General features: G+C 52.2%; 1 protein-coding gene and 1 long non-coding RNA gene across 5 annotated transcripts in view; one reads left to right on the forward strand and one right to left on the reverse strand.

The window, feature by feature from the left end:
• The window catches only part of DUSP4 (dual specificity phosphatase 4), a 17,250-nt gene extending 14,166 nt beyond the window's left edge, over positions 1-3,084 (reverse strand). Inside the window, 1 exon segment of the mRNA XM_040643273.1 lies at positions 2,242-3,084. Within this exon segment, the coding sequence (XP_040499207.1) occupies positions 2,242-2,671 (430 nt within the window). The 5' untranslated portion in view covers positions 2,672-3,084.
• A 408-nt stretch (positions 3,085-3,492) lies between these two features.
• On the forward strand, positions 3,493-17,795 carry LOC103659096. 4 transcript variants are annotated; one of them, XR_567392.2, is made up of 4 exons: positions 3,493-4,790; positions 10,647-10,854; positions 14,787-15,160; positions 16,504-17,795. It is a non-coding gene; the product is annotated as an uncharacterized LOC103659096 (long non-coding RNA). The 4 variants fall into 4 exon arrangements; XR_567393.2 differs by lacking the exon at positions 3,493-4,790 and adding an exon at positions 4,798-5,451; XR_567394.2 differs by lacking the exon at positions 3,493-4,790 and adding an exon at positions 8,033-8,537.
• The last annotated feature ends 3,257 nt before the right edge of the window (positions 17,796-21,052 follow it).

Raw genomic sequence — 21,052 nt, forward strand, 5'->3', positions numbered from 1 at the left:
TACCTGCCACCCAGGCCTAGACGCTCGAGGATGTGGACTTGGGAGAAGCCTAGCGTCGCCCTCTTGCTACACCGGGTCAGACCCCAGGAAACAGTGCAGGCCTCGGGAGGAAAGAGCCCATACAACACTTTTCCTTTGGCCAGGGGCTTGTCAACGGCCAAGGGACTGTCATTTTACCCGGAGGCTCCTGTCCTACTAGGGGCTGTCATTTTACGCAGAGGCTCCTGTCTGACCCCGAGCATGAGCCTCGCGCCTATAGGCGAGTCCGCGGGGCAGCTCTCGGGACAGATCTGGCAATGGGCTCTCCCAGCGGGACCAGGGGGGTGCCACGACCCGGAGGAGGAAACCTTAAAAATACGACTTCCTCCCGGGGGCTTAGGTGTCTTCGCGCCCGGAATAAGCCCAGGGGCCAAGGCCCCGGCGCTGCTCTAGGGCGATCCCCTCTGGATTTCTTCCAGGAAGAGAAACAAAACAAAATGCACCGACTCCACGTGGGTCTGCACGACATCCAGAAGGGCCCTGGCTTCGGAGGCCCGCTAAGGAAGGCGCGGGCTTGGGCTCTAAATCAGGAGGGAGAGTCCAGGGTAGGGCGGCACCGAGAACACCCCGGCCAGCCCGTGCCACTCGAGGGGACGGTCGCCCCGGAGAAATTTTTCTCCGCGTTGCCACGAACGCCAGCACTGGGTAGGGGAGGGCAGGCGTGCTCGCCAGCCTCGCCCCCCACACCGGCGCGGGAGGAAACTGGACGTGCGTCCGCCGGGGGCTCCCGGGCACTGCTCCGCCACCAGGGAGGCGAGGCCGCCGGATCCCGGGCGCCCGGCCCTTCCGGTGCGACCCCTTCCCGGCACTTTCCCTTAAAGCGCTTTGGGGAGAAGAGAGGAGGATTAGGTTCCATCGGAGGTGCAAAAGGCAGCCCTCACGGAAAAAGAAAAATCAGCAAAATCGCCTTAGTAGTTCAACCGAAGGTCAACAGCAGCATTTCCCCAGCAGCTGACAGGTCAAATGGCCAGGAAACAACTGCCGAGAACAAAGCCCCCCGCTGTTCGGCAGGGGCAAACCCGGCTCGCCCGCACTGAGCAGTGTTGTGCTTTTTGGAAAGGGCGGCGGGAGAGGTTTCCGCCCCTCCTCCCGCCACCACCTCCCTTCCTCTCTGCTGAGCAGGTCCGGAGGGAAAAGGAAAGGAGGGAGGAGGCGAAGGGCGCCCGCGGGGAAAGGAGCGGCTCTTTGAAGGCCAGGGTCTGAAACGCCTCACGGGTTCGGAGGCAAGGACCGGACGCCGGCGAAAGAATGCGCGGAATGCGGCGGAGGTGGGGAGGCAGAGGAAGGCGCCTTGTGGCGGGAACGCTACCCTGGCAGTCGCTTCCCGGTCCCCCACGAGAGGACCGCCAAGGGCCACGGCTCGACAAGGCCGGGCAGGTGCGGCCGGCGCTCTGTCCCTCGGATTACTTAGCACGGGGTTTCTGACTTCCAGATTTGACAAGAACTCCCGTCCCCGAAGAGTTGCTCCAGGGTTCCCTTAAAGCAAGCACACGCAGCCAACAGATAGTCGAGAATCGGGTCTGAACAAAAGGTCGTACTTTTCCGCGGCCTGAATTGAAGGGGCACCGTCCCATCTCGCGTTCCCCCGAATACTCAGTCCTCCCGCGCCCCGCTCCCAGAGCTGGGGGCTAGCCCCAGGCGGGAGAAGTTGGCCACCTTCCAGGCGGAGCTCGGAGTTGGGCAGCAGGGGACGAGACAAGATAGCTCCACACGATGTCGGCAACACGATCTGCCCTTCTTCATTTACCCAGCCATTCCCACTTCACTCTCTTCCCCGCCTCTGGGGTTCTCCGGACTCAGCGCAGGGCCCCGGCACCCCAAACCAAGAGGCCCGACCTGTCCCCACCCGCACAGCGGCACTGGGAGCACGCCCCGGACTATAGGTGGGCAACGCTTGGAGTCACTTCGCCTAAGAGGCCTGACGGTTAGGGAGTGTAAATAAACGCAAAATCTCCGAAGAGCACCGACTTGCAGGTGACAGAGGAAACGCACCCGCACCGCCTCTGAGGACTTCAGGCGCTCGCACTTGCACACAAACGCACAAAAACCTTGCAAACCCATGCACACCAGCGCGCACAAAGGAGTGCGCCGGGATCCTCACAGCCACGGATCCCTCCAGGCACTTCCTCTGCCTACTGATGCGTAGGCCGGCAAGCCCCGCTACACCTACCCTCCCGCTCGCGCCCCGGCGCCCGAGTTTACCTTTGAGCAGGCAGATGTCGGTGCGCTCGGCGTTGCGGCGCAGCGCCTGCACTACCAGCGACACGGTGCTGTCTTCGCGGAGGCTCTCGGCGCGCGGGCTGCGCTCGTCGTAGACGATGACCGCCGAGTAGAGGCCGGAGCGCAGGCGGGCGCGCACCTCCTCGGCGGGCAGGATCTGCTCCAGGCTCACAGAGCCCTTGGCCCGCCGCCGCACGATGGTGTTGCAGCGCACGTTGACCGAGCCTCGGATGTAGCCCGCGCTGTGCGCCAGGAACGGTCTGCAGTCCAGCAGCAGGCACTTGCCGCCGCTCAGCAGCCCCACGGCGCCGTGGCTGCCGCTGCCGCCCGCGCCGCCGCCGTTCTCTTCCCGGTTCATCAGCCTTTTGAGCACGCTGCAGTCCATCTCCCGCAGCTCCTCCACTGTCACCATGGTCGCCGGGCACGCGAGGAGGCGAAGGACAGCTGAGCTGCAGGAAGGGGCAGGCGGGGGCTAAGGGAAGCGAGTGCAGAAGTGGCCGCAAACTTGGCCCCCACGGCCTCCCACAGGCGGACCTCTACTCCCCGGTCCCCTTCCTCCCGCAGTCTCGCGGTTACATAGCAGTCCGAGCCGCCTCGGGCACCAGGCAGCACCGCGCGCGGTGCCGAGGGGGAGGCGGCGGCGGAGGGGAGTATGTTTACGGGAGAGGACCACGGGCTCCCTTCTGTTGTTGCCTCTATTGTATTTTGCCTGTTGTGCTGCTCCCGCCGTAGCCGCCACCGGCGCTGCCGTTCCGGCCGCCGCTCCCCACGAACTGCCGGAGCTCCGCGCACTGCCCCAGCCAGAGTTTCCTCTTTGGCTTATACATGTATTAAAGCTCCTCTGCTCTACCCCGGGAGGGGGCAGATTCATTACTACCTCCCGAGGCCCCGCCTCTTGCCATTCCGGGCCCCGCGCCCTCCCCCCGCCCCCAGCGCCGGCTCCCCGCCCCGTCCCGGCTCCCTCCGCCCCGCCGGCCCCTCCTCCGCCCCCTCCCCTGCGCGTGAATGGAGTGAGGGCCGCTGGCGCCCAGTCATGGGAACACGACGTCACAAAGAGCGGAGTAAACAGGGCGCTCGGCGCTCGCCGTCAGGCCCATTCATAAAACCGAGACCTAGAGGAAGAGGGAGGCGGCCTCCGACCGCCAGGCGAGCGGCAGCACCGGGACTTTGTGAATGGAGCGCGGCGGCGCGGGTTGCAGCCGGCCGGCCGGCCGGCCCGGGCCTCCGCGGCGCGCGACCCTCCCGACAGTAGTCGTGGTGCAGCCACTCCACCCCGCCGCGGCTATGCGGCGTTCGGCGCACGGAGAACGGCCAGCCATGAAGCCGGCCTAACGGGGCCGGGGCTCGGTTTGGAGGTTTCGTGGGTTTTTTTACCTCCGTGCTTCCCCCTTAGCAGCCTCGCAGCTCTCCTCCCGCGCACCGGAGTGAAGAGGGCACCGTTAACCCCGCTGCCCAGGGGGCAAGGCCGGGGGGGGGGGGGACCTCCTCGCCCCGGGCTTAAGGAGTGCGTTCCGCCTGGCCGGTCGTTTTATCAGCGCGACTCCGCAGACGTTAGCTTATGCATTAGCGTGATCGATTTTCATCTCAAGCCATTAAATCAGCTTTATAGCTTCCCGAGGAACGTGGGCAAGCCCCAGCTTACAAGATGAAAGAGAAATGCCCTCCTGCCCCGAAGCCCAGTAACAGCGAGGTGTTGGGTTTGTTGCTTTACGACCCAGAGGCAGGCATTAATTGCCGGAGTGTTGTTCCTATGGAGGAAGGCAGAGGTGCCACTCCCGTCCACGCTTCCTAAAGATGTTTATTGAATCCGGGTGGGGGAAAAACCCGACGTTTTCGGCTTTTGGAAAAGTCCTCACCTCCTCTTGCATACATGTGAATTGTTTTCTCAGGAAATGACAATTAGGGTCTACATTTGGTGCGAAGCTAGAGCCTGAGAAATTGACGCGTAAAGGATTTAATAAGTTCTGAGGGCGATTCCATCCCTCTTTCCGGGTCATGTAGCGTTCCTCCCACCCCCAGTTTTACTTAGGCATTTAATTTCCCAGAGGCCGCTTTTGGCAGGGGGTTTGTGCGCGCCGCGGTGGGTACACGACAGAAGCCAAAAATTATTCGCCCGACATCTTGCCAAATCTTGTTAGCGAGAATTAACCACCGAGCGGGGGGAACTGCAGGACTCGCTCGCGGCGCTGGTAGCAACGGAGTCGAGTGTTCCATTCCGGGTCTCGCCTGGAAGCACGACCCCAGCAGCGAAGGCCGCCGAACCCGCGGGGTCCTTCCCGCCCCCAACTCGACCTTCCGCTCGGCCTTTGTTGCTGGCAGAGCGGCTCCCCGGAGCTCTCACCTCCGGGCCCCCAGGGCCCCCCTTCCACTCCCCTACGGGGCCTCGGGAGGGGGCCTCCACTTCCGAGGCCTTCCCCCCGCGCTCTCCTCCAGCTGCGCCGAGAATCCCCCGACGCCCGGGTCGAGTAGATAATCTTCCTTTTCCCTCGGACTACAAAATGGCCCAGCACGGCACCGCGAGGATCCTGTCGGTATTTAGAATTTAATATTTTGTTCATGGATTTTTTTTTTTGCAATTTGTTAATTTTAATTGTCTTTAAAAAGCAATGCATTTTTGAACACTGACTTTTTACGAAAATTTACGCCAGAGGCACGCCGATCAGGCCCTGGAAGGGGCCACAACCGCACACCGACCGAGGCCTCCGAGTGGCGGCTCTGGGGCGCCAAGCCCTCGGGGTGCGAGGTCAGCGGTCCAAGGCTCACTGCGTGTCCTCCCCCGTGGGGAGGGGTGTGTACTTCCTCCCAGGGGCAAAGGGGGCCTCTGTCCCGGTTTCTCATTTGCTGAGCCGGCTGTAAGACTCTAAAGACTCTCTCACTGGTACACCAGGAGTGTGCGTCCTTTCCTAGGAGCACCCCCAGCCCCGACCGCCCCGGGCCCCGTTCGTCTCGGGCGGCCCAGGAACCGGGCTCTGCCAGGCCCCCGGCTGAGAGCTCTCCGGGCCTCAGGACACGCCGACGCCTTTACCAGGGCTTGGACAAGATTTCTCTTGGAGGAGCCTCTCGGTCGGAGGCCGGTCTGGGCTGATTTCATATGTGTCCCTGGAGCTGGGGAGCCGTCCCTGGGCCCCACCGGCCGCGCTCCCCTAGCCTTTGTTCCCCCTGCCCGACCCCAGCCCAGCGCTCACGTGGCCGGTAAATAACCGTCAAATCCGGGGAAGGGGGGGAATGCCCAAGGACAAAGGCTTGCTTTCGGCACCTGACAGTAATCCTTGATGGCGAAGCCCATAAATCCCGCAGGCGATTCACAAGGAAGGTGGTGTGGGCGGGCGCGTGTGCGTGTGTGTGTGTGTGTCCACGTGTGTGTGCCCGCGCCTGCGCGCCCGCACCCCGGAGGGGAGCCGCGGCTTCGGACTCAACGTATTTACACCAAGAGCAGCTGTCATTACGAAAGCGAATCCCTGATTTTTGAGAGACTAAAAAAAAAAAAAAAAAAAAAAAAAATCTCTCCTCAACTCGGGAATTAGCCTTCAGTTGTGAGAATTTAAGCAAATGAAATTTAAATTTTGTATTTATCCGATCCTCTGTAAGCACCCTAAATAATTTTTTCTTAATTTTTAATGTTTGGTATTGTTAAGTGTGCAAGCCATTTGGTACACGGTTTAATGAATACAATGTGAGGGCTACCCGATACTGGCCGTAGAGATGTTAAAACTTGTCTCCAATTAGTGTGCAGGCTGGGGGTGGGAAACAATCAGTTTACACAGGAACCTTGTGAAATGGCTTGTCTATAAGGTAGATCTTGGAGGAAACAAAGGCGTTGAGTAGGAAGACATTGTTTGAATGTCATTTCAAAGTTAATATAATTAAGGAGGCATATCTGCAGGAGTTGGGGTGGGATTGCCCAAGGAGAGGTATTTTATTTATATTCAGCAGTAAACCTCGGGGTGAAAATACTTTAAAAATTCACTGTGACATGTAAATCCAACTTCTCTTTCATCAGACAGTCCTTAGACCGACCTTATTAGTCACTGGCAGGCCTGGCAAAACCCCTGCTCTTATTTAAGAACATTTCTTTCCAATTAGGAAGTTGTGTGATCTGGGAATTTAAAGCCCGGAGTCAGATCCCCAAAGAGGACTGTGGCTTCTATTCTGGTTTCAATGCCAACCTCTGACTCACTGCCGTGTCCCAAAGTGCCTGAATAAAACTTGCCCGAAAACCCATTAATGAATTAATCAAGGTGGCATTGGAAAGAAAGGGTCTGTGGATTCCTCTTTCCTGAGCAGAGAAAGTACCCTGTTCATTACTCCCACCTGAAGCTTTGCATGGACCCAGTGGCTGGGGTCCCGAGATGAGCAGAATGAGGAGCTTCCCCTCTGGCAGTGAGAATGCTCAAAAGGACTGGGAAGCTGTCTTATGCTCCTCAAAGCAGAAAAGTATGTGTCCACTGTGTGTTTTCGGGCAACACGTACAAATGGAATTGAGGAATGCCTGTCCTTCCCTGCCCACCTCTGCCCATCAAGTCAGGATTCGGAAACAGTGCATGAAGGTACTGCAGCATTTAGACTAAACATCAAGCAATGTCAAGAACATAGCCTCAAGTTTTAGTCCTGACTTTGTCACATTTATTTTCTATGCATAATACTGTAGCACTTGCTAATGATTTAAAATGCTAGGTTTCTAACCTTAGGGTCTCTGCAGAAAGGTTTTAATACATTGCTTGGTTCACTACTTTATTCGAAAACTATTGCATCTAGGCTATGCCACTCTTTAGCTTTGTGATCTTGGGCAGGACAGTCTCCCAGGGTCTCAGTCTCTTCATCTGCAGATGAAGAGTTGGGCCAGGGCAGTTTTTAAGGTCTAGTCCCTTTCCCACCTTGGGTGAATCTGAGAAGGAGAGCTCCCCATCAACCCCAAGCCCGAACTTCCACGGGCATCTCCTTTCCTTCCCCAAAGCCAGGGACACTAAAATGCCCGCGACAAATCCACAAGACAAAGGACAGCCTCTAGCTCCTATCTGTCCCTCTTTTGCTCCTGAAGAAGCTCCTGCAGTTGGTAGTTTTTATTTGTATGTTTTGTGCTAATGTCCCAAGCAGCTTGATAGAACTTCAGCTTTTCAAAATCGAATTTGGGGAACAAATACTTCTCCAAATAGGAGATAAAAATGGAGTTGGCATTTTGGGGGGGCAGGGGGAGGGATGGTCACCGTAGCTGTGAATATTGCTTTGTTCATTTATTCAACAAACACATTAAACTCGGGGGGGGGGAAACAAATTTGTCCAAAACACTGACTGTGTCTTCAAAGAGTTTATAATTTAGTTGGGCTAGCCAGGGTGGGAATGTCATTGTATGTTACTGTGGGGCAGGATCTAATAAATGTCATTAGGGAAGAACAAACAACATGCCAGGGGGATTCAGACAAGAAAGGGATGCACTATGCTGTGGGATTAGGGAAATGGAAGAAAAAGGCCTATTCGAATAAAATGCATTTCATCTACTTAAATGTTATCCTTCACTTCTCTTTTAGGTCCTTTTTCTTTTCTTTTTTAACTTTTATCCCACCTCTGACATTGATTCCATCCTTGTGCCTTGTATCTTGTCCTTTCATTTGTTAACCTCTCTCTTCCCCAGTGGTTTTGCCTGCTAAAAATAGATGAGCAATTGGTCTGAAGCTGTAAGAGAGCCAAGATGATGCAAAAGCTCTCTAGAAAATCTGTGCTGTGACCGATGAGCCAACCTAGATACCAGATGACCTAGGGGTGGGCCCAACTCTAGTGACACTGCCATCATCTCAAGCAAGTCGGTTGTTCTGGATCTTAACTTTACCATCTGTAAAACTAGGAAAAATAACATAATTATTATTTACTTGTTTTAGGACCCCCCAAAAAAATGTCTAAATCGCCTTTCTAAGGATCCAGTCTTGGTGAACATATATTCCAAACCAAACATTCGAGTACATGCTCAGGAAGGATTTTTGGACTTAGAAAGTTATCCCCGTAAAAATTCTTACCAAGAAGTAAACATTAATCACATTTGTTTTAATATTTTCTAAATCTTCTTTTACTGAAAGCAAGAAAAACAGCCCCAAATTGACACTATCACAGAAAATCTGGGACTTTGGGGCATTACTTCATTGGAGAAACACTAAAACCAACAACAACAAAGTTACAGAAGAGCCACGTTGTGCCACTTGTTTGCCATCACAGCCCTAGATCATCATTATCCGTGATGTCCCCACCTGCATTCTGTAGACAGTACTGGACGCAGTCCTTCCTGCCCCGTAAGTGTGAGGAGTGTGTGTCCTGCCTTTCAGACGTTTATCCTGTTCTTTGCGTCCACATTTTTTTTTAATGATTTTTTTATTACGTTAGTCACCATACAGTACATCCCTGGTTTCCGATGTAAAGTTCGATGATTCATTAGTTGCTTATAACACCCAGGGCACCATGCAGCACGTGCCCTCCTCACTACCCATCACCAGTCTATCCCACTCCCCCACGCCCCTCCCCTCTGCGGCCCTCAGTTTGTTTCTCATAGTCCATAGTCTCTCATGTTTCATTCCCCCTTCTGATTACCCCCCCTTTCTTTATCCCTTTCTTCCCCTACCTGCATCCACATTTTGGCCTCGCTGAGGTTTTCTTTGTATAACAGTTGGTTAACTATCATCATAACTGTAGGGGAGGGATGGGGGGCGCCTGGGTGGCACAGCGGTTAAGCATCTGCCTTCGGCTCAGGGCGTGATCCCGGCGTTCTGGGATCGAGCCCCACATCAGGCTCCTCCGCTATGAGCCTGCTTCTTCCTCTCCCACTCCCCCTGCTTGTGTTCCCTCTCTCGCTGGCTGTCTCTATCTCTGTCGAATAAATAAATAAAATCTTAAAAATAAATAAATAAATAACTGTAGGGGAGGGAAAAAAAATCTTTCCTGTACCCTCTTAGGTTCATACCCAGGGCCTGCACATTAAACTGACAAAGACAGGTTAACAGGAGAAAAGGCATTTAATTTTAATTGATGTTAGTTTGTTTTTTGTTTGTTTGTTTGTTTGTTTGTTTGTTTGTTTTTACATGCACAGGGGCTTCACAGAAAAATGAAAACCAAAGATGTGGTTCAACTTCAGGACTTATATGCCATTTTAACAAAGGGCAATAATTGTAGAAAAATGATTGGACAAAGGAAGATTGGGCTTCTAGGGCTGATAAATTATGGAAGGGCACCTAGGAAATATATGAGGGAAACTAATGGTAGATAAAGGTTATTTAGTAAGGTTTATTTGTACAGACTCCTCTTAGTGCCGTCTGTGTCCCTGGTGATAAGGGTTGTTCTCTTTCTTACATGCGGGGGGAAGGAGACACCTGCACATGGGAAATTTATGTTCTGCTTCTAGGTGGATGGGAAGGAGAGCAGAGCTCTCTTCTTACATCTAGTTTTTTTTTCACTTGCCTTCAGCTCAAAACAATCCTTATGCCAAAGTGGCATATTTTGCAATGGCATGTCCCGATCCCCTCTGTGACTGGATCACCGCTTGCCCAGGTGCGGGGCAGTGCAAAGAGACGCATCGCAGTGTCAGCTTGAGCTCTGCTTGAGTGAGGAGCGGGGCCCACTTAGCCCATCGGTCAGTGGCTTTAGAAACCCTTAGTCATTAAGAAACCCTGAAGCCCTTATGTCTGAGTTTTCAGGTAGACTGAAGGGAAAGGCCAAGAACCAACAATTCATGGATGAAAAATATCCACCTAATTAACAATTAAGTAACAATGTTCGCAAAAAGCAAAAGGCTTTGTCACTGGCTGATATTGATCAGTTCACTTCGGTCAAAAGCATAGTTTTCTGGAGCCGGCGCCTTGAACAACCTCCCCCAGCTGGATGGGACTCCGATTACCAGCCCGACAGAGGAACAAAAGGAGGAGCAGAGGTGAGGAGCCTGAGGACTCGGCTCCCTCTAGCTTCTCCGTGGGAGGCAGTTCTGAGCCGCTCCAGCAGAACGATGGCCCCACCTGCCCACGCACCCCGCTCCCAACATCTGCCTCGATTGGCCTACCATGCGAAGTTGCCCTTCTGACTGTAAATTTTCCTCCGTCTAATCTAATCTTCTGTATAATCCAGTTTTTGTCTTAAAAAAAAAAAAGATTTGGGCCATCTGGCATCAACATACAAAAGGAAAATAGCTAAATGTGCTCTATTCTTTTCCAGATTACGAATTGTAGTCTCTCTCTACCTTTTCAGTTGGAATTAGCATAACAATCCCCAGGGGTTTGCTCACTGAGGGAAATACCCAGGGTCCTCTTTAAGCAGCGGTTAATTACATCCTGCTATTTACCCCATTTATTAGAGGTTAACTAATTTGCACCCAGCCAACTCCATTTTTAATCGAATCTCTTTCTCTTCTTCCCCAGACTCCTGGTGTCCTGTATCCTGTCACACGGTCTTGAACCTCCCCACCAAGGAACAAAGCAACGAGGTCTGTCTTCTCTTCTAGTTGACCAAAGGTCCCTTTTGAAGACCCATCCGGATGCGTTGCTTTGAATCTGAGCTATATCCTCTCCAGACCTGGATTTTGTTTGGTACAGGAGAAAAAGACACAGGCTTTGGAGCCAGACAAATGTGGGTTTCCAGGCCAACTCGGCCATTTAGCAGCTGGGGAACTTTGCATAAGTTCTGACCTTCACTTTCCACATCTTCTCAATGGGAGCGTTACTAATACCCGGACTAATTTCCGGGAGTGTCATCCCACAACTCTTATTCCCTTTCATTTAGAAATTTTTTTTAAGAAGCTAGGCAATATCTGCAAGTCAGCATTCCTGATTTATTCATCATTCCCTCCATGGAGGGGCAGTTGGCAAAATGCCAGGTGCATTAGAAAGCTCAGGTGGGCTCTGTGTCATCAGGTGGGACTACTGAGTTGGCCCAGCTCTTAAGCCGAGTGTTTGCCCAGTCATTTTCGCATTGGCCAGTGCACCGTGAAAGGCCTCCAGATCCTTTCTGCTGCTTCCCGCTATCCTGGACCTCTCCATGCCCCCTCCTTCCAACCCCCTCGACATGTCTCCACCCACCCCCATGCATCCACACAAGTCTTCCTGTAGCAGTGAGACCTGCTGTGACCACTTCAGTGGGAAAGGCAACCCTTCCCCCTTCTGATTTTCTCCAACACATGCTTCCTTTCACTCATTTCTTTTTCTTTAATGTCTTTTTGTTCCATATATATATATATATATATTATTACTTTCAGGGTAGAATTTAGTGATTCATCAGTTGTATATAGCACCCAGGGCTCACTACATCACGTGTCCTTCTCGATGCCCATCAGCCAATTACCCCATCCCCACCCCTCCCTCCAGGAACCCTGTTTGTTTCCTAGAGTTCAGCGTCCCTTATGGTTTGCCTCCCTCTCAATTTTCATCTTATTTTATTTTTCCTTCCCTTCCCCTATGTTCATCTGTTTTGTTTCTGAAATTCCACGTGTTCACTCATTTATTTCTTACTGTTTTCTGCACAGTGCCTGTCTTTTCACCAACGTTATGTAAGAAATTTCCTTGATAAAATGGTAGTCTCTAAATCTACAACTGGGCAAACTATCTGTCTTAGTAACAAGATACCACAGACCAGGTGGCTTAAACAGCAGACATTTCTTTCTCACAGTTCTGGAGGCTGGGAATTCTGTCCAAGATCAAGGTGCAGGCAGATCTGGGCTCTGGTGGGGACCCGCTTTGTGGTTTGCAGATGGCTGTCTTTTCACGGCATCATCACAGGGTACAGAGCAGAGAGGGAGGTAGCAAGCTCTTGCCTGGCTCTTCTTACAAGGGCACTAATCCCGTTCCCTCCTGACCTCATCACCTCCCAAAGCCCCACCTCCTAGTACCATCAGCTTAGCGGGTAGGGTTTCAGCATCTGAATCTTGAAGAGACACAAATATTTAGTCTGCAGCAAACTACCCACTTCTATACTGAGTCTTCCTTCTTTTCTTTTCTTTTTTTTAAAGATTTTTTTATGTATTCAACAGAGATAGAGACAGCCAGCGAGAGAGGGAACACAGCAGGGGGAGTGGGAGAGGAAGAAGCAGGCTCATAGCGGAGGAGCCTGATGTGGGGCTCGATCCCATAACACCAGGATCACGCCCTGAGCCGAAGGCAGATGCTTAACCGCTGTGCCACCCAGGCGCCCCAGAGTCTTCCTTCTTTTCAAGAGCAGAATTAAGTCATCTGAGATCATTCCCAGCAAATTCACCTTAAAACCTCTCTGCGTATTGTGTGTCTAGCTACCCTGTCAGCTCTGTTCTTGAGACTTGGCAAACCTGCGGTCCTCAGGCCAGAGCTCTGCACGGATTGCTTGGAACCGAGATCTTGAATGTATTCATTACTGTGACTGCTCAGAAAAAGTACCCAGAGAGTTTTTGTGTCTCCCCGTCCCCCTCCCCTGCGCCCAGCTTCTCTGCTGCATTGGCCCTGCTGAGATTCTTTCAGCCACCCTGTGGGCGTCACCTGCTCTGCCATCCCCATCACTGTTGCTGGCTTCTTTGACCACCATTTCCTGCACCTTTTATGTGGTTTTGATGTTTGCAGCCGGGGTACCCAGGACCACAGCTCAGTTCTCTGGAGAGACCCACCCAGCCGCTTAGCCTCCAGCGAGCTCCTTGGGCCAACTGCTCCTTGGGCTCCTTTGGCTCCAAGGAGCTCCAGGCACTTTCCAGTCCTGCCCGGAACCAACAGGCGTGTGCTTTGCCCAAACTTCTGACCCACCAGCTGCTTGGGCTCAGGGGAGGGGTGCAAAGGCAGGCACGCTGCCGTGGGCCTGTGTGTGTGGACGGCTGGGCCTCGGAGCCCAAGCTAAAGGCTATACTTCCTGGCTGAGGCACAAACACCACGGGTAATTTTCCCCCTTTCACAAGGGTTATTTTTCAGGCTTGTAATGAAGTGTGGTCAGAATGTATTCTCTTCTAGACTATGAGGTCAGGCAGAGGTTTTTCCTTTTTCTGCTTTATGCATGTGAGTCAAAGTGGAGTAAACAAAGCATGCTGTTAAATACTGCACACGAATGTCGTGGGTGCAATTCTAGAGCCGTGGCTGTTGGTTTGGAAGGAAACGCAGGAGACTGGACTGGGGACCTTTAGCAGTAACTGCACGGACTCTGGGCTGGAGAAAACACAGAAATTGTGGTTTAAATGATCAGGATGTCCACTTGAGAGTTACCAAGTTTGAAGGATACCGAACTGCAGAATGCTAAAAATATAGATTCTTCTGGTCTTACTGAGGAAGGCCCTGGTTTCTGTGCCTTCTCTCTAACTGACTGAAGAATCCAGGAAAATGTGGCAGATGGGCTGCAATCTTCCCTGTAGGGCAGCTCCGGCAAAGGCCTTCTCTCTGTAGGAAATTCCCCAAGACCTTGCACTTCAGAAGATGAAGTGTGCGAGTGTGTGTGTGTGCGTGTGTGTGTCTGTGTGTGGGCACAAATACATACACACACATGCATATACACAAGTGTATGTCTGCACAAACGTGTGTGCAGGAAAATTCTTTTTTCTTCTGGAAACACCCATTTCCAACCTCCCTCTCTACATCTGGGCTCATTTTTGTAAAACCCCCTGGTTCCTTCCCCACCCTTGCAATTCAAAGGGGCTTTCTTCCTCTCCCTTCCTGTGCCTTAACTCCTGTCCCCTCCTGATAGGAGGTATTCAAATTAAGCGCTCAGCAAATTCAGAGACAGATTTTATTCGGCCTCCTGTCTGGGTTTTCCCACTTGTCCCTGCCTCTATAAAGTCAGTTAGCACTTCGGAAGGTCAGCAGCGGTCGTTGGGTGATGACCGACAGGAGGGAACAGGGAGAATCAGGGTGTCCCCGGAGTGAGGCGCCTTGCATTTCACTGTGATCATCGAAGGGGAGGAGAAACACAGTTGCGCTTGCTCGGAGTAGGTGGGGGGAGAAGGGCCTGGCCTCCCCCTGCCAGCCAGCGCCTCGAGTCAGCTTCTGCCTGCCATCAGGCGGGGTCAGCGTCTATCCGTCTCCCTCCTACACTTCTAGTCCTGTTTTGAGAGGCTGAGCGGCCTCCCTGCCTCCCTCTTGGAGGGGACTCGATTCTGAACGTAACTCCACATTGAATACCCTGTACAGAGTCTAGAAAACAATGAGCGCCCAGAACATGGGGACTTGTCTCGGTCAGCTTGGGCTGCTATAACAGGACCACAGACAGCGTGGCTTCAACAACGGGAATTTATTTTCTCGGTTCTGGAGGCCAGACGTCCAAGCTCAGGGTGCTGGCAGGGGTGGTTCCTTCTGAGGCCTCTCTCCTTGGTTTGTAGGTGGCTGGCTTCTCCCTGTGTCCTCATGACGGCCTTTGCTCTGGGTGTCTGTGTCCTGCTTTCCTGTTCTTATAAAGGCGCCGGTCATGTCGGATTAGGACCCACACTTATGACTTTATTTTAACTTCATTACCTCTTAAAAACCTTATCTCCAAATATATAATCACATTCTGAGGTACTGGAAGTTAGGATTTTAACATACGAAGTTTGGTGACCTAATGGAGTTGTTGTTACCTTTTCCCAGAAAGACGCCTGAAATCTTCAATGTCATTCTTCTTGACGCTCTCCGCAGGCGGTGCTTCTGCGTAGCTGAGAGAGCTCAGGTTCTAGAATCAGCCAGAACTGGGTTTGGACCCCAGATTGGCTGTCTCTAGCTGTGTGCTCTTACGTTGGCTACTGCATATTTCCGAGCTCTAGTTTCTTCTGCTGACAAATGGGACAAGATACACGCACCTCAAGGTGAGGCCGAGGATTCAGTGTGACGACGTAAGAGAGCCCGGCACGCTACCTGGTTCAGGACCCAGTCGCCTCACATCACCTCTTGACACGTTCACTTCTCAGAGGCCCCCAAGGGCATGCCCATCTAGAGATCAGACGGACACGGTTATTTCTGATCAGGTGAGCAGCTGCCTGCTGGGTCAGTAGCTTATGCCCTTTCACCCCCTCCCTCCCCAAATTCCTCAGAACTTTGAGGGAAGGATCTTGGTCTCCTGGTTCTCACTTGCATAACTAAACCTGCTTTGTGCCCCAGGACCTACCCTCCAGCAGCTCCTTCCCCCGCTGGGCTGGCTGGCTAGGAAGAAGCCTCTCTCTCCAAGGGCACTTGCCCCAGGACAGGCAGGGGGGAGGGCAGAGGTCTCCTAGCGGAGAGGCCAATGTGGCCACAGACTGAAATCGAAAAGCTCTAGCCTGGGATCGGGGCCAAGGCAAATCCACTTGTACTTGTTGTCAGACTCCAGTGATTAGCAGTTTCCCAGGCGGTGGAGGGTGACCTCTGGCTTGTCGGGAGAGTCAGAAGCAATTGCTAAGAGCAGTTGAGGAGAGCAAAGGCGACAGGAGAGAGGGCCAGATTCGCGGGGAGAGCTTGGCTCTCCTTACTCTAGAAGGCATCGCATGGAGGACGTCCCTGAAGACAGGGAAGGAGTTTCTCAATCAGGAGTGTTGCAGGGCTGTTGGAATCAGCCCCTTCCAAGTGCCACCCCCACGTCCCTCCCACGCACTCTCCTGCTTGGCCGTGGTCCGAGCTCTGGTGGGCAGCATTTCTGGCGGAGGAACCACGAGAGAGAGGTCAGCCACGTGAAGGGCGTTGCATGGGCGCAAGCCGGCCCCTCGGTGGCCTTGTTCTCTCCCGCCTCTCTTCTGCCTCTGCCTGCCCTTCTAAGCCTGGTTCCTATCTTCTCCAGAAGGTGCCAAAAGGGGAAGAGGTGACCGAGAAACAAGTACGATTTGCTTGGCAGGGGTAGCCGCTGTGTGAGAGTCAGTTGGGCATCGTGTCCTTAGAAGAACCCCCTTGCTTCCCCGAGCAGCAGAACGTAGACAGAGGTTAAATAAGCACTGGTCATTATGCCGCAGCCCAAGCATCGCCTGAAGCTGTGCTGGGGGTGGGGAGGGAAATAGGGCATCGGGAGAGGTACTCCCAGCCCTTTCCAGTGTAGCCGTGAAGTCATGGATGTCTTAGTCCCCCCTGTCTCCCACCCAGCCCGGCCATGCGTCCCCAGCCTTTTCCCCACACTGCTGCTCAATTAACCTTCTTAAACACAGCTCTGGTCATATTTCCTGACTTCCAAATGTCTGATGGCTCTGTGGCTGGCCAGAATCAAGGGGTCTCCAGTGAGACGTGTACCTCCTCTCCCAACATCTTCAACCCTTTGTCTGGAGTCCCCCTTTGCTCTGTGTATTCCTTGCATGTGGTCTGTATTTTCTTTCCTGAGTGCTTTTGCTCACACCGTTCTCTGCCCCAGATGCCCTTCTCCCAGATCTCTGGGGACAGATGAAGAAAGATCTTGCCCCACTCTGAGCATGCCCAGACGAATCTGCCCCCTGTGGGATTCCCAGTCCACTCCCACCGGGGCCTCACGCAACCCATCGTGGACCAGTTTGAGAATCGCCCCACAACCGAGTGATACAAAACCAGAACCGTAACCCATCTGAAGAGAGACCTCAAACTTCACTTTTTAATCAACTGGAAATTTGGACAAAACTTCTGTTGACATTATATCTGCCTCCTTCACTTTCAGTTCAGGGAGACTCATTGACCTTTCTTAAAGGACGTGACTCTCTTTGACTGGCAAGCAATTAATTCATGCCTACACATTTAGACTACTCTGGTTGTCTTTCTTCCACGTCACGATTGAACGCTATGTTTTCTTGATTTTTCCAGCTGAAAGTAATCCTCTTTTCTTCCGAACCCTTTCAGCACTCCCTCATTTTTTATTCACTCAGTTAACAAATATCCAGGCATTATTACTATACCTGGCACTGCTGCTATTGTAAGTGGGTTATGGTAGTGAGGAAAGCAGACGAATAGATTGTGAGAGAAATCCCTGACCTTGTGGCTCTTAGATCGTCTACAGGGGGAGACAGGCAATAAACACCAAAAGGTAACATATGAAGGATGTTAGATGTTGATAGAGAAAAATAAAAAATAAAACAGGGATAGAGATACGCAGTGTGGGAGGATGGTAAAAATTTTAAATAAGAAGGTTTTGTAAACTTGACATAAGTTGGTTTAGATATGCTCAGTTCTTAGGTCCTTTTTGGTAGATGAAGGTGCCACTAAGAAGTTTGAGGTACGAGGGTTTGACGCTCCCCCATAATGTCACCATCAGGGAATACCCAAAACACATCTCAAACCAGATTCTGCTTATGACATCTATTACCCAAATAATTATTAGCAAAGCAGTTCTGAAATCATTCATTAAACCTGTTCTGAGTTCCCAGGGACCTTTCCACATCTCCAAGGTTCTGTGCCTTCTAATTGGGATCATGAACTACAAATCGTTCCAGACCAATGTCTGGATATGGGACAGCGTAGGGAATAAGTCTCTTCCAATGGGTGCCATTTGCAAGCCTTGCTGGGTTCTTATAACCTGTTTATGTAAGGCTAGGTTGTGTCCCTAAGTCCCTAAATGATTGTAGTGAACTATTGGAGCCAATCAATAGAGATGATTTTAATTTCACCTAAGAAAGCCAATTCTTCCTTTCACTATGCTACTTAACAGGTTTGTAGTTTCACGAATAAAGACCTATTTTTTTAAATTTATTGTGCTAATTAGCAGTGTCGATTGTGGTTTGAGATGGGGACAATAGAAACTCTTGGAGCAGCGCCTTGGAGTGTGGCCTTTTCCAGTGGAATGCCAGCGGAGCATTCCAGAACTGTGCATTCTTGATTGCATATCAACTGACCATCTCTAGACTTAAAATTCAAATGAACGGAGACATACGTAATACACTACTGACCATCCTGAAGTGTTTTAAAGTAAATGACAAGTATCATAACAGGTGTTGAGGGAAGACCTCACTGGGAAAGTGGCCTTTTTGAAAGACTTGGTGGTGGTAAGCGTGCATCTTTGGGAAGTACTGTCGCCTGAAAGAATAGGAAGTCCACTATCCCTGAAGCAAAGTGTCCCTGATCTGTTTGAGGAACAGCAAGGAAGCCAGTGTGGCTGAAGCTGAGTCAAGGAGGGAGGGAGAGAGCCGTCCGTAGCAGGTGCCGCTAGAAACGTAATAGGGCCACATCACATGGAGACTTGCAGGCCATTGTAAATGAGACGGGAGCCACTGGAGAGTTTCGCACAGAGCAGTGACATGACCCGGCTCAGGTGTTCACAGGATTAATCAGGTTGTCTTGTTGAAATAAACCAATGGGGACAAAGGCCGCAGCAAGGTGATCAGTTAGGGACCTTTTGGAATAGGCCCGGTGAGCCTGGCCAGAGCAGTGAGAAGGGGTAGGATTCTGCATACACATTGAAGGAGAACAACAGGGTTGGGTGACCAATCGGAGGTGGGGTGCGAGAGAAAGGAAGACTCCAAGTTGACTCGAGGTTTGGGTAAAGCAACCAAAAGGTTGCATGAGGGGGAAGATGGAGAGGGAACTGAGGGGAAGAAGGTGTTGGGGAGATAGGTCAGGATTTCGGTTTCACGAGTTTGAAAGGCAGAGTGGTGACGTGGCATATATAGCTGGATTTAGGAACCTTACATTCAAGAGAGGAGGATAGGCAAGAGTTCTCAATTCGGAAGCAGCCAACACAGAGATGGTGCTTAAAGCCATGACTTGGGATAAGGTGACCCAGAAAGTGAGGTAGAAAGTAGATAAAAAAGACAAGAGGTCCTGGGAGCAAGGTCTAAGACTCTCTAGCATTAAGAGGTCAGGGAGACAAGAAGCAACTAGCTAAGTGTGAGAAGGAGCCACCAATGAGAAGGGAAGAACACCAGGAGACGGGAGGAACACCCTATGCCCGCCTGGGGAACCAAGGGAAGAAAGTGAGCAAAGAGGAGGCGGTGACCCACTGTGAAGACGAGGACAGAGATCTGAGGTTTCACAACACGGAGGTCTCTGGCGCCCTGCGGCTGGAGTGGATGAGAGAGAATGAAATGAGCAAAACTGAGGCGGTGAGTATAAGCCACCCTTTTGATCAGTATTGCTGAGAAGAGCAAGAGAAGAGGGGAGGTAAATCCCTTAGGGTGCTATTTCTATTTGGTTCAATGGCATATTTCCCAATCATCTACTGCGTGCAGGGGGTGGGGGCCAATGAACAAAGCTGGAGCCGTGTTTCCCCCTGGGAGCCACCACCCAGGGGAGGAAATTCTACCAACAGCCACAGGCATCCTAATGAAGAATTGCACCAAGTTCTATGGGAACACGGAGATACAGAGAAGAACTTGGAGGAAGTTCCAGGAAGTGACATCTGATCTGGTCTTGAAGGAAGGGCGCTGGTTGCCAGGTAGAGTCGCGGAAGAAAGTTGTTCTCAGCAGAAGGAAGAGGGTGGTCCAGGCATGAGGAAGAGATACTTGGAATGTGTGCAGGAGCACAGACTGTGGGAGCTGAGTCCATTGAGGTCATAGGCCACAGTGATCATGGCCGTGTGTAGAATGTGACAGTAGACAATAGGAAACACTAACAGTTTTTAACTCTTGGAGTGAATGGATACCTCTGGGGTTTTAATAGTAGAGACTGGAGGCAGAGAGACCTGTGAGGACTTTTTGCAACAGTCCAGGCAAGAAACAGAGGGCCCCGGATGAGGGCCATGCCATGAGGAAGTTCAGGAGGGGAAGGACGCGGTGAAAGCCACAGGGCCCAGTGACAGGTTGACATGGAGCCTAGGGGAAAGGGAGGCACGGGAGGGAGGCAGGGCTCAAAGGTTTCTGGCTCGAACTCAGCAGATGGGTTGATGACTCTTTTTGTGTCCACAGGACTAAACACGCAACAGGATCCTGAGAAGGAGTCCTTAGTTGTTTGAATTTAAATATGGAGGCCCTAAAAGACAGTTTTGAAAACTGTTTTTGAAATCTGCCCCCGCCGCCCACCAATGTCCTATTCATGGAGACTGTTGGCAGGAGTTCGGGGTAACTGGCATCCACGGGCAAGGCCTTGCACCGAGCTGGGCACTCAGCCTCCCTGAGGAGCAAAGATAACCTCACGGAGTGACTGGAACAATACACAGTCACAAGGACCTAAGGCCAGTATGTGATAGAAAGCATTTACCTTTCGTGACTGCGATGACCTTACTCGGGGAGTTTGGAGACGAGAGAGACCCTGATGAGACGTCTGGTTAGGCCCTGCGGGGTAGGAGGGGTGAGGAGAGTTGCAATCATGATTATAAATATGTATCAAGCATTCACATGTCAGGGGCTGTTCTAGGTGCTACAGCAGCCCCGTTCGTCCTCACACCAGGCCTATGAGGTGTGTCCTGCAATGACCCCCATTTTACAGATGAGGACGCTGAGGCACGCAGAGTTTGGGGCACTTCGTGAGGTTCCCAGGTAGGAACCTGGGAGCAGCAGAGCCACTAGTGTGACCCAGGTGCCTGGCTCCAGATTCTGACCCTTGATCCCCCTCCCTACGGCTCCCTGGCGTGTACCAGTGAGGGGAGCAGAGATGGCACCAAAGGCGGCTCAGGAGTGAGTTTGGGGTGCAGACGACCTCCTCGACTGGCCCAAAGGAGCTGTGCTGGGCAAGGCAGGAGGCGACTTTTGCTAGGCTGTTGGAGGGACAGCTTTGACAGGCAGCTCTCCTGAACCCCCAGACCTCTGGTTGCCCAGGGGAAGTCCTTCTTGACCACAGAAACCACGGAGAGAAGCAGAAGAGAAGGAAGCCGAGAGGGGGCTGCAGTTCGGGCCCACAATCAGCAGACCCCCCAAAACAGCAGGATGGGGGTGCAGAGCACGGGGGGGGGCACTGATAACGGGATTGGCAAACAGGAGGGCGGCAGGAAGCCAGGGAGGACTCGGCTCCTGTCAGAAGTGCCTCCCAAGAAGAACAAGTTGTTTCAGGGCCACCCCCCCCCCCC

This window comes from Ursus maritimus, unplaced genomic scaffold (assembly GCF_017311325.1).
Source record: "Ursus maritimus isolate PB19 unplaced genomic scaffold, ASM1731132v1 scaffold_28, whole genome shotgun sequence".
In the NCBI taxonomy this organism is placed as follows: Eukaryota; Metazoa; Chordata; class Mammalia; order Carnivora; family Ursidae; genus Ursus; species Ursus maritimus.